Raw genomic sequence first — 13952 nt, forward strand, 5'->3', positions numbered from 1 at the left:
TGCTGAATGGTCTACAAATTCATAAAGCCACTGGACCAGATGGACTGCCCACCAGACTCCCGAAGTATCTAGCTTGTGACCTTGCACCTGTAGAACCTTCTTCCAAGCATCCATCGATCAGGGGGTCATCCTGGAAGAAAGCCTACATTGTCCCAGTATTTAAGAAAGGAGCAAAAAATAAACCAGAAAACTACAGGCTAGTATCACTTACTTCCATCATATATAAAAAGCTTGAACATATCACAAGCAACATCATGAGACACCTGGAAGATAATGCAATTCTGACAGATGCACAACACAGCTTTAGAAAACATCAATCTTGTGAGACACAACTTTATCATCACTCTCCAGGATCTAGCTAAAACTATAGATGGCAGGGACCAAACCAGCATCATCTTATCTTATTAGACTTCTCAACGGCCTTTGACAAAGTGCCACACAAAAGCATAAACTACATCACTATGGTATAAGAGCCAGTATTTATAGCTGGATTAGGGACTTTTTGCAGGAAAGAACCCAGCAGATGGTACTTGAGAACGAACACTCCAACACCGCACCTATCTAATCCAGGGTACCCCAGGGCAGCATTCTCATACCTACACTATGCCTGCTATACATCAATGATTTGCCAGGATATACAAGGAACAACTCGTCAGTATGTTTATTTGCTGACGACTGTGTCCTGTATAGACAGATCACTAACCTGAGGATTCAGACTTACTTCAAGAAGATCTAGAAGCACTCCAAGAATGGGAAAAGGACTGGCTGATGGAATCTCATCCCTATAAGTGCCAGGTGCTACATATAAGAAACAACAGGCAATCATACAACATCCATGACCATGTCTTGAAGGAAGTTGAATCAGCAAAATATCTGGGAGTAAATATTCATCACAAGCTGAACTGGAAGAATCACATCAAGTGGTGAGGAAAGCCAACAACACCAGGACCTTTCTCCAGAGAAACACCTACCACTGCCCACATAAGACCAAGGACCTATGCTATAAAGCTCTTGTGAGGCTTCGGATGGAATACAACAGCAGCATATGGAATCCATTTACTGCCAACAGCATTCACAGCCTGGAGATGGTTCAACACTGCACAGCCTGATTCGTGACTGGTGACCTTCCACTGTACCAGCAGCATGCAACATCAGCTAGAGTGGGACACCCTATGAGAAAGAAGAGCTGTGAGCAAAGCCATCATGATGTTTCGCATACTGAACAACTTGGTTGAGATCCCAACAGACCATCTGATACCAACAGCAGCCACGGTGAGCGGACATAACCAGCAATTCCTCGTTCCCCATGCAAGAATGCAGGGATAACAACAGTTCTTCCCTGAGACCATCTGCATATGGAACAGTCTACCAACACGTATCGTGGCAGTCAACTCAATCACCACCTTCAGGAATGAGTTGCACAGCATAAAAATTTGCTAAACATCAAAGCCAACATGTTTTTAATTGTAAATACAAACGATCTTATGATTTTTATCTGCTACCACACAAGGAAGACTTGACTGCACCACATATCAGTTCAATATGCCAGTGTCAGTAATAGGGCAGAAAGTGCAAGTTCAGAAAGGCCTCCAAACATGGCCACAGTGGACTACAACACCTGAGCACCACAGTGCCCAAACTCAAACAAATGGATGATGCGAAATATCGCTCAGTGTTCCGACCTGACTTTGCCAAGCCTTTCCTCTCGTTGACATTTTCCTGTGACTCTGACCTTGTTGCTCTGTTTGTTCCCAACCTTGATTTCATCTAGTCTCCGTTACACTGTTTGCACATCGACTGACTTTAGCCTGCCCTTGACTACACTACTTGGATTTCATCTTGGATTTGGTTTCCAGTTTGCAACACACCTGTTCTCTCCTGTGTCTGCAATCCAGTAGCTGCCTGCACCATGACAGAATACTTCGCCACCATGGATGCAGCAGAGGATATGAAGCAAACTGCTTTAAACGCACAGGGATGTCTGTTGGGAGAACACCAGAAAATAAATGAACTTAACACCCGTATGTCACAATTAACCTCCATTGTTTCACAGGCCCTCCCAGGTGACACGTCCTGCGTCACCAACCAGTGCCGCTTCAATGGTTCCTTGGCCGGAAAAGTTCTCTGTAGAAGTATCAGAATGTAAAGGTTTTCTCCTTAAATGTTCCTTGTACTTGTCAATGCTGTCAAGCGCCATAGACGATCAGAAGATCTCTCTGTTTGTAACCCTTCTTATGGGTAAAGCCATGAAGTAGGCTAGTGTTGTATGGGAGTACAGCGAACACGTCATATGACTGTTTTGTTGATATATTCAAGAGAGTGTTCGATCATCAACCCGAGGGAGTCGAAGTGGGCGAATGATTACTCACAATCAAGCACAGAGAGAGAAAAGTGACCGAATTTGCCCAAGAATTCCATACGCTTGCAGCAGGAAGTGGATGGAATGAGCCAAGGCCACATTTCATCAGGGTTTGAACCCTGATGTTCTCACAGAGCTCGCATGCCAGGACAAACAATTGTCACTGAACTCACTGATGGATCTAGCCATTAAACTTGATCATTTGCTCCACAATCAACCCTCCTTAAAACATGCACCAGTCTCGCCACCCGTTGCACAAGAACGCACTCCTATGGAAGTATCCAATTCCCGAATGCCCCAATCGAATGCTCCCCTGCATCTGCATTCATTAAGTGCTTGCACCCCGACAGCCAGATGATGGTCTGAACTGTATTGGAAGAAGAAGAGTTAGCATACCTGCTGCTGAAAGAGTGTTAAGAACATCATCTGCTGCCTGGCAGTAGTTTTTCATATTGCACTATGCCTCATTATTGTTACTAATCTTGAGCAGCCTTAATTTTGAGCCAGGTGTTTTTAAAATGTTCTGTACAATCAACTTGAAAAAGACAGAGAACACTTGTGTACAGGACTTGTGAAACAAGGCCCATTTGTGAAAGGTCAATTTTATTTGGTTAATAAACAAACTCATTGAATTGCATAGCATTATTCCTTTGCATCATTGCATCACATCAAATCACATTGTGTTGGATTGCGCTGCATCACTATTTGGGGGTGTATTTTATCGCATTGGCAGTTGCTGCTTCTGTATCTTGAATGTATCGGATCATTGGCATTGTATTGAGATAAGTATCATATCGGCGACAGACCAGAGATGCACAACTCTACAATGCAAAGACAAGATATTTAATGTTCAAACTGATAGCAAGGCACCTAACCCCTAACTGTTGTACATCACTCTGGATAAGAGCATCTGCTAAATCCCATTAATGATGCTGGCAACACATAACAAAGGGCAACAAAAGACTGGGAAGATTGTGGAATGCTCAAAAAACACCTGCTTGGAACATTCTACAGGTAAACAGGTTAATTGGTAATTGACTCAGTCATTCACAAGCAAGGATGGGGCGAGGTTCACCACTTTGTGAAAACTGCCTGTGCAAATTGTCCAACAGTTTAAGAACAATGTTTCTTAATGTACAATTACAAGTAATTTAGGGAGTTCACCATCGACAAACCACAGAAAATTTTCTGCATATAAGGGGCAAGGCTGAAAACCAACATTGAATGCCTATGACCTTCAATCCCTCAGGAGACACTGCATTAAAAACATGATTGTATAAAGGACATTACTACTCGGGAACACTTCGGAAAACTGCTGAAGACAGTTTCTTGTTGCATCTACCATGCAAAGCAAAAGCCATATATCAACAAAATCCAGAAACTCTGAATTCTCTGAGCCTGAGTTCATCTGATATGGAATGATGCAAAGTGGAAAACTGTACTGTGGCCTGACTAGTCCACATTTTGAATTGTTTTTGGAAATCATGGATATTGTGTCCTCCGTGATAAAGAGGAAAAGGACCATTCAGCTTGTTACCAGCACAAAGTTCAAAAGCCAGCATCTGTGATGGTTTCAGGGTGTGTTAGTGCTCATGGTATGGGTAACATGCACATCTGTGAAGGCACTATTAATGCTGAAAAGTACATACAGGTTTTGGAGCAACCTATGCTGCCATCCAGACAAAGACTTTTTCAGGGATGTCCCTGTTTATTCTAGCAAGACAATGCCAAGCTACTATCTGCATGTGTTACAACAGCGTGCCTTCATAGTAAGAGAGTGCAGGTGCTAAAGTGGCCTGCCTGCTTCCCACTGAAAATGCATGGCGCATTATGAAGTGCAAAATACAATGGGGAGCCCAGACTGTTGAGCAAATGAAGTCATGTATCAAGCAAGAATGGGAAACAATTTAACATTCAAAATGTCAACAACTTGTGCCCTCAGTTCCCAAACATTTACTGAATGTTGTTAAAAGAAAAGGTGATGTAACACAGTCGTAAACATGCCCCTGTCCCAACTTTTTTTTTAATTCAGAATGAGTATATATTTACAAAAAAACATTAAAGTTGATCAGTTTGAACATTAAATATCTTGTCTTTGTATTGTATTCAATTGAATATAGGTCAAAAAGGATTTGCAAATCATTGCATTCTGTTTTTGTTTTACACAGCATCCCAACTTTTTTGTTATTGGGGTTGTATTTGGATGAAAGATGAATATTACACATAAGGATATTACATGGCTGCACAAAGATATGAAGTTTATCTTCGAGTGGTGAACATATTCACTAGTGAGTGAAGCAAATGAGTAAAAAATATTTTCAGCACAAGAAGATAAACTTCATATCTTCGCATCACCTTGTAATGTTCTTTATATTATATGGACACATCCACAAAAAAAGCAAGTTAATCAAAAGAATTTTAATTTTGAACCAGTTCACCTGCATGTCTAGTCAACGGAAAAGCACGGGGAGTGACATCATCTGAGTGAAATATCAGAAATTATACATACAGGACACTTTTTCGGTGGAATAAAAACATGTATTCTGTTCTTTTCTAGTGGATTTCATTCATTTGGTTTGATAGTATGCAATATTGTTAGCATATCACTTATCCTACGTGTATTACATCACTCTACCTAATGGAGAATGAGCGGTGAATATGGTTTACGATATTGCATGGTTGTCAAGACATGTCACACGTCGGAGACGTAAAACTTCCGTGCTAGCAAGTGACTGTGGCAATTTGTAAACAAACATGGCCACCAGGTTTGCTTCGTTAAAAATGGAAGATTTTAAGAGACTTTTGAAAGAGAAAGACGCATTGAACACCCAAAAGGAATATGTATGTATAATAATATTATTGGCTGGCTTTTTTCATGGTATATCAGATATATACCATTCACCTAGCATGATATTGAACTTGTCTTCGACTTATTCAATATCATGCTAGCTGAATGGAATATATCTGATATACCACTCAATGCCAGCCAATATTATTTAATTATTATACATACGGGCCACTTTTTCCATGGAATAAAAACATGTATTCATCCCTTCTAGTGGGTTTATTGATAGCATGCAATATTATCATATCGCTTATCCTGCATGTATTACGCCACTCTCCCCAATGGAGAATGAGTGTGCAATATTGTTACAATATTGCACGTTGTCAACAACACGATGTCACACGTCAGAGCTCATGGGAATATCCAATGAGACAACTTTTCTGCTGCATATGCGCAGAATCATTTCTTTGTCCGCTGGGAAAGGGAGAAGACGAGGCTAATCCAGTGCTACTGCTAGGATTAGCTATGCTATAATTAAGCACTAAATAAATAAATGAAAACTGAAGACGCGCTGAACACCCAAAAGGCTACAGTACTAAAACTTCATTATATATTTTTCATGCATATTTACAAGAGAAAAGCATACCAACGGACATTGAAAAACTGGAAAAGAGACATGTTAGAGATGTAAAACTTCCGCGCTAGTGAGTGACTGTGACAGTTTGGAAACAAACATGGCTGCGAGGTTTACTTCATTAAAAGCGGAAGATGTTGAGAGAATTTTGGCTGCCAGGTCGCTCCATTGTGTATAGTTGTTGATGTTGCTTTTAAAAGTAACGAAGTAAATTACATCGGGAAATGAATATTTAAGTCTGAGTGAAAAATGCTGTGGCAAGTGTGTGTGGAAGAAGAGTCTTGGGACAGAAATCTTATGGCCCTTTTCCACTACCCTTTTTCAGCTCACTTCAGCTCGCTTCAGCTCACTTCAGCCCGACACGGCTCGCGTTTCGACTACCAAAAACCAGCACGACTCAGCTCGCTTCAGCCCTGCTTAGCCCCTAAAACTCGCACCGTTTTGGAGTGGGGCTGAAGCGAGCCAAGCCGTGCCGAGTGAGGCTGGGGGCGTGAGCAGACACTCCCCTGTGCACTGATTGGTGAGGAGGAGTGTCCTCACATGCCCACACACACCCCGCGAGCGCGCTGGGATCTGTAAACACTGTAAACCCGGAAGGAGAATAATTACGAATTACGAGAATTTCTGAAGCCTTATGCGCCTCGCCTCATCTATACGCTCTTGCCAGTATCTGTTGGCGTTGTCGGTGACAACAAGCCACAGCACCAAGACCAGCAACACTAACGACTCCATGTCCATGTTTATTGTTTACTATTCGGGTCGTGAGACTACCGCTGCTTGCGTCACTGTTTGCGCTGCTTAACGACATCACGTGACGTCCACCCACTTTCACTAACTCCACCCAATGTGTCCACCCACTTCCAGCCAGCACGGTTCAGCGCGGTTGTAGTCGAAATGCAACTCCAACAGCCCCGCTCAGCTCGACTCAGCACGGCACGGCTCAGCCCGACTCAGCCGCGTTTGTAGTGGAAAAGCGGCATTAGTTTCTCAGTCGTTAGTCTATGCTACTGATGAACACAACAGCAGCTGTAGGTGACTTCACTGCCACACTAATGAACCCTCCACCGGCTGGAAGGTGACTTCACTGTCGCGCTAACAGCGGCAACTTGCGGGTAAGCTAGCGTTGGCCTTCGAGAATGCTGATATGAAGAGTGTGTATGTATGTATTATTATTATTGGCTGGCTTTTTTTTCATGGTATATCAGATGTATTCCATTCAGCTAGCATGATACTGAATGAATCGAAGACTCGTTCAATATCATGCTAGCTGAATGGAATACATCTGATATACCATGAAAAAAGCCAGCCAATATTATTTAATGAACATCCTCAAAATTGGGCTGTAAGAAATGGGACAGAACTATTAACACAGTGATTGGAGTCAGTAAAATACTGTATTATCATTGCATTGTTTGTTATTCAGTACAGTGAGACAGCAGCTTGTCCATGTTTCTCTAACTACTACTTCTATATTTATATAAGGAATATGAGTTGTATATAAAATGGGTACTTTATGTTCATAGTTGTGCAGGTACAACCCCGATTCCAAAAAAGTTGGGACAAAGTACAAATTGTAAATAAAAACGGAATGCAATAATTTACAAATCTCAAAAACTGATATTGTATTCACAATAGAACACAGACAACATATCAAATGTCGAAAGTGAGACATTTTGAAATTTCATGCCAAATATTGGCTCATTTGAAATTTCATAACAGCAACACATCTCAAAAAAGTTGGGACAGGGGCAATAAGAGGCTGGAAAAGTTAAAGGTACAAAAAAGGAACAGCTGGAGGGCCAAATTGCAACTCATTAGGTCAATTGGCAATAAGTCATTAACATGACTGGCTATAAAAAGAGCATCTTGAAGTGGCAGTGGCTCTCAGAAGTAAAGATGGGAAGAGGATCACCAATCTCCCTAATTCTGCGCCGACAAATAGTGGAGCAATATCAGAAAGGAGTTCGACAGTGTAAAATTGCAAAGAGTTTGAACATATCATCATCTACAGTGCATAATATCATCAAAAGATTCAGAGAATCTGAAAGAATCTCTGTGCGTAAGGGTCAAGGCCGGAAAACCATACTGGGTGCCCGTGATCTTCGGGCCCTTAGACGGCACTGCATCACATACAGGCATGCTTCTGTATTGGAAATCACAAAATGGGCTCAGGAATATTTCCAGAGAACATTATCTGTGAACACAATTCACCGTGCCATCCGCCGTTGCCAGCTAAAACTCTATAGTTCAAAGAAGAAGCCGTATCTAAACATGATCCAGAAGCACAGATGTCTTCTCTGGGTCAAAGCTCATTTAAAATGGACTGTGGCAAAGTGGAAAACTGTTCTGTGGTCAGACAAATCAAAATTTGAAGAAGTTCTTTATGGAAATCAGGGACGCCGTGTCATTCGGACTTAAGAGGAGAAGGACGACCCAAGTTGTTATCAGCGCTCAGTTCAGAAGCCTGCATCTCTGATGGTATGGGGTTGCATTAGTGCGTGTGGCATGGGCAGCTTACACATCTGGAAAGACACCATCAATGCTGAAAGGTATATCCAGGTTCTAGAGCAACATATGCTCCCATCCAGACGACGTCTCTTTCAGGGAAGACCTTGCATTTTCCAACATGACAATGCCAAACCACATACTGCATCAATTACAGCATCATGGCTGCGTAGAAGAAGGGTCCGGGTACTGAACTGGCCAGCCTGCAGTCCAGATCTTTCACCCATAGAAAACATTTGGTGCATCATAAAACGGAAGATACGACAAAAAAGACCTCAGACAGTTGAGCAACTAGAATCCTACATTAGACAAGAATGGGTTAACATTCCTATCCCTAAACTTGAGTAACTTGTCTCCTCAGTCCCCAGACGTTTACAGACTGTTGTAAAGAGAAAAGGGAATGTCTCACAGTGATAAACATGGCCTTGTCCCAACTTTTTTCAGATGTGTTGTTGTCATGAAATTTAGAATCACCTAATTTTTCTCTTTAAATGATACATTTTCTTAGTTTAAACATTTGATATGTCATCTATGTTCTATTCTGAATAAAATATGGAATTTTGAAACTTCCACATCATTGAATTCCGTTTTTATTTACAATTTGTACCTTGTCCCAACTTTTTTGGAATTGGGGTTGTATTACAAAGCATATCGTTTGAAACCTTTCTCCCATTTGCTATATGGGGCTTTGAAAGTATTTTTACATATCCGATGTATGTCATTAATATTCATTTTCAGGAGCATTTGTAGCCACCAACTATAAAATAGCACCAAGTGTAGTGAAAGAAAATGCAGGAACAGTTGTAAGAAAAACACAAATGTGTTTGTGGAATGAGCCTATTTATGACCACAAAAATATGAAAAAAATTGTCTTATGCGCAACCAAAATACCAACATCCTGATGCTAACTAGCAAATTATGCTTGCCGCATCATGAAAATAAAGCCCTAGGAATACTAATGTGTAGAGGTATTTTGAAATCCAGATTAAAAACATGCTTGACTATCCTGGCCCATTACTAGATAATTGTTTATTCATTAATAATCTACTATTTTTCATGAATATTCTTTATTATAAATATTTTTGCAAGAGTATGTTGTGAAAATATATTAAATGTGGGACCTGTCTTATCCAATGTGTGTGTTGGCAGATTTAATCTTGGTAGACTGAGGCCTAGCTACAGCTCAGGAAGACAGACTCCTCTTAAATCTCAGTGCTTGTCTGCCAAATCTGAAACACAGACAGACACCCAGTCTCCTGACTACCTGCCCCTGGTAGGAAGCATCCATTTCATTCATGTTCTTAATTTAAATGTTGAAGTGTTTCATGTGACTAACAATCAATCCATGTTGCATTTAAGACTAACCAGCAAATTTAGCAATTAGAAGGAATCTGACCATACAAACTGACAGAAGTTTCTTAAATTAAACTTAAGGGCACATGCATTCCTATTAAGAAATCCTATTTAGAGGAATTTGTGCTAATTGCTACACCTTATAATTGCTATAGTACAAATTCCTGTCTTTGTCACACCTGTTCTTTAGTTGCGTTTGCAGCTTGCTTCAGGTGCCTTCCTGCTGTCTGGGTCATTCTCCGAGTGTATTCGCATCCCTCTGGATCGTCTAAAGCGAGCATCTCCCTACCTGATCCATCGCAGCAGCTTGAGCCCTCCCTACCAATGCGTCTCTTCACCCTCCACTCGCCGCATTGTCTCCTATAGGCCGGATGACCAGAGTATCACACGCCCACCTCATGCTAGCTCAGGCCGATCATATTCCAGTGATCCCCTCACTGTGTTTCCAGAGCCCTTCAGCTCAGAGGAGGGCTCTGTAGAACTTGTGGGGGGAGTCCCACAGGCTGACAGTGGGCGTGGCTCTGAAACAGACATGTATGAGGAGGCAGAACCACAGGGGGAAGAGCTGGCACAGCTGGATGTGGAGAGTTCCAGCTGGGCAACGTCTGTGGCTTTGGCATGGCTTGAGCACCACTCTGCAGGCTTTTTTGTGGAGTGGGAGCTTGTGGCAGCCAAGGCAGACTTCTGGCTCAAACATCAATCACTTCCAGAGGGCGTAGACCTGCCAGGGCTGAGGGCAGCCGCTAGACAGCTGTTCCTGCTGCTGCGCCACTGGGATGAAAATCTACAGCTTAACATGCTCTGCTACAACCCAAATTACATGTGACCGAACCAGTTTAATCCAATCCAGCATGCTCTGGGATGAAGGTCTCCAGCTCAGCATGCACTGCTGGAACCAAGTATGTGGTAGTATGTCCAATTTGACAAGGTCTGCTACAAATGAACATAAAAGCTCTAAAATTAAGTTCTTATCAGAATTTGAACATAATAAACGTATTGTAAAATTACTGGAATAAAATCACCGCATGATTTCATAATTTTTTAAACTAAGGTCTCACATAGCCGGAATCACTTCACAGTAAATGCTGGTCACCTCCAAAATCTGCCAGAATGGCCACAGTAGCCCCAGCCGTGGTTCTCATGGAGCAACCAGCTACAGTGGTATGCAAAAGTTTGGGCACCCCTGGTTAAAATTGCTGTTACTGTGAACAGTTAAGCAAGTCGAAGATGAAATGATCTCCAAAAGGCATAAAGTTAAAGATGACTCATTCCCTTTATATTTTAAGCAAAAACATTTTTTTATTTTCATCTTTTACATTTTCAAAATGACAAAAAAGGAAAAGGGCCCGAAGCAAAAGTTTGGGCACCCTGCATGGTTAGTACCTAGTAACACCCCCTTTGGCAAGTATCACAGCTTGTAAACACTTTTTGTAGCCAGCTAATAATCTTTCAGTTCTTACCTGGGGGATTTTCACACATTCGTCTTTGCGAAAGACTTCCAGTTCTACAAGTTTCTTGGGCTGTCTTGCATGCACTGCTCTTTTGAGATCTATCCACAGATTTTCAATGATGTTTAGGTCAGGGGACTGTGAGGGCCAGGGCAAAACCTTCAGCTTGTGCCTCTTGAGGTATTCCATTGTAGATTTTGAGGTGTGTTTTGGATCATCGTCTTATTGTAGGACCCATCCTCTTTTTAACTTCAACTTTTTTTTTTTACAGATGTGATATTTGCTTCCAGAATTTGCTGGTATTTATTTGAATCCATGCTTCCCTCAACCAATGAAATGTGCCCTGTGCCACTGGCTGCAACACAACCCCAAAGCATGATCGATCCACACCCATGCTTCAGAGTTGGAGAGGTGTTCTTTTCCTGGAATTTGGCACCCTTTTTTCTCCAAACATACCTTTGCACATTGTGGCCAAAAAGTTCTATTTTGATTTCATCAGTCCACAGGACTTGTTTCCAAAATGCATCAGGCTTATTTAGATGTTCATTTGCAAACTTCAGACACTGAATTTTGTGGCTAGAATGCAGGAAAGGTTTTCTTCTGATGATTCTCCCATGAAGGTCATATTTGTTCAGGTGTCGCTACATAGTAGAACAGTGCACCACCACTCCAGGGTCTGCTAAATCTTTCTGAAGGTCTTTTGCAGTCAAACAGGATTTTTTATTTGCCTTTCTAGCAATCCTACGAACAGTTCTTTCAGAAAGTTTTCTTCATCTTCCAGACCTCACCTTGATCTCCACTGTTTCTGTTAACTGCCGTTTCTTAATAACATTACAGTCTGAGGAAACAGCTACCTGAAAACACTTTGCTACGTTCTTGTAGCCTTCTCCTGCTTTGTGAGCGTCAATTATTTTATTATTCAGAATGCGAGGGAATTACTTAGAGGAGCCCATGGCTGTTGATTTTAGGGACAAGTTTGAGGAGTCAGAGAATTTATACAGCTTTGAAATCCACATCATCTGACCTTTCCTAATGAAGAATTTGAACAAGCCACAGCTCAATAAGCTAATTAAGGTCTGGAACCTTGGTAAAAGTTACCTGAGAACTCAAATGTATTGGGGTGCCCAAATTTTCGCATGGTGTTCCTTTTCTTTTTTCACTCTCCAATTGTACAAAAAAATAATACACAAATCTTGCAGAAAACACTGAAAAGAAATGTCCTCTTTACCTTTATGCCTTTTGGTTATCAGTTCATCTTCTGCTCACTTAACTATTCACAGTAACAGACATTTCAGTAAGGGTGCCCAAACTTTTGCATGCCACTGTATGTGTTACCTTAGCTTTACAGCGTAGCTAATACGTGACAACCTCCAATTCTACATGCCCTTAAAGAACTCAATCAGAAATAATTTAATAATCTCAAAGAGAAATTGAGTAAACAACATGGATGTGAGGGCGGCACGGTGGTGTAGTGGTTAGCGCTGTCGCCTCACAGCAAGAAGGTCCGGGTTCGAGACCCGTGCCCGGCGCGGGCCTTTCTGTGCGGAGTTTGCATGTTCTCCCCGTGTCTGCGTGGGTTTCCTCCAGGTGCTCCGGTTTCCCCCACAGTCCAAAGACATGCAGGTTAGGTTAACTGGTGACTCTAAATTGACCGTAGGTGTGAATGTGAGTGTGAATGGTTGTCTGTGTCAGCCCTGTGATGACCTGGCAACTTGTCCAGGGTGTACCCTGCCTTTCGCCCGTAGTCAGCTGGGATAGGCTCCAGCTTGCCTGCGACCCTGTAGAACAGGATAAAGCGGCTACAGATAATGAGATGAGATGAACATGGATGTGTTTTGATCATGTGGCCACCAGTTCTAGGAAAAAGACTGTAAACATAAGCCCGCATCTTCATTTCTAGTCCATCATTACATACCAGAAAATAGTTCATTTCTACAAGCTTTGATGAAACACTGATGTAATGTTAACAAATTCTTTCTGCCATTGCTCTGCGCAATTAAACTAGACCCCAAAGGAGGAAAGGATCTTCAGACTCCTCTCAAAATGCCTTGTCTTGTGAAGCATTTAGAATATACAGTATGTATAAAGCATCTGCCATTTCATGACAATGAATTTAAGTGATAAATTATATTAGTGTAATAAAACTTTTAGTCTGAAGTTTGGAACTACTGTCCTGAGAGGGGCTGCATGTACCTGAATTTTGAGTATTAAAACAGCCAGTTTTAGCTAAACTTTGCTAAAATCACAGAATATAACACACTTAATCTGTGCCTTCAGAAATGGCCTTGACTAAAAATTACTACAGGGATTTTAACTTTTCTTTGTGACTTTTTCTTACTGCTGCAAACTTGCTGGAAAAAAAAAATCACTCAGCTATGTGTGTGTAGGTTTTAGCTGCCATTTTTGTGTTTAGTCCTAGTTTTCTAAAAATATTTTGAAGAGTTTCATTAATAGTTGAGATGTGTTTGCATGCTTGAGACTCGATGAAGCTGTACTGAGATATGCAACAGAATGAGTAAATCAGTAAAACAGAATGAGAATCTTGCAATAAACTTTATTTTTAAAACAATGCTCAATTATTACATTGTGTTGCTCCCAGTTCACAATACTATGCCTGATGGTTTTAGCAGATACACCAGGTTAAGTCTGTAAGCAGCTGCCTTATCTGTAAGAGATCGCACTGAAAATTAAACATGACAAAAATCAGTTTCTAGTCATGCAAAAATAACTTCAACTTGAAACACTCCCATTCCTCAAACTAGAAAAGAAAAAGAAAAAACTAAAGAAATAAAAACAAATACTAGTAACAGACAGAAAAACAGTTGAGAGAGGAGGAGAAAAAAAACCCCCACTGGAAATAGTTTTATG

General features: G+C 41.3%; 1 protein-coding gene across 1 annotated transcript in view; it reads left to right on the top strand.

The window, feature by feature from the left end:
- Positions 1 to 10462, top strand: part of vwa5b2 (von Willebrand factor A domain containing 5B2) — a 133967-nt gene extending 123505 nt beyond the window's left edge. The window contains exons 21-22 of the mRNA XM_060906037.1: positions 9433 to 9556; positions 9827 to 10462. Of these exons, the coding sequence (XP_060762020.1) occupies positions 9433 to 9556; positions 9827 to 10462 (760 nt within the window). The remainder of the gene's footprint in view (positions 1 to 9432; positions 9557 to 9826) is intronic.
- Positions 10463 to 13952: the final 3490 nt, after the last annotated feature.

This window comes from Neoarius graeffei, chromosome 23, assembly GCF_027579695.1.
Source record: "Neoarius graeffei isolate fNeoGra1 chromosome 23, fNeoGra1.pri, whole genome shotgun sequence".
Classification (NCBI taxonomy): Eukaryota; Metazoa; Chordata; class Actinopteri; order Siluriformes; family Ariidae; genus Neoarius; species Neoarius graeffei.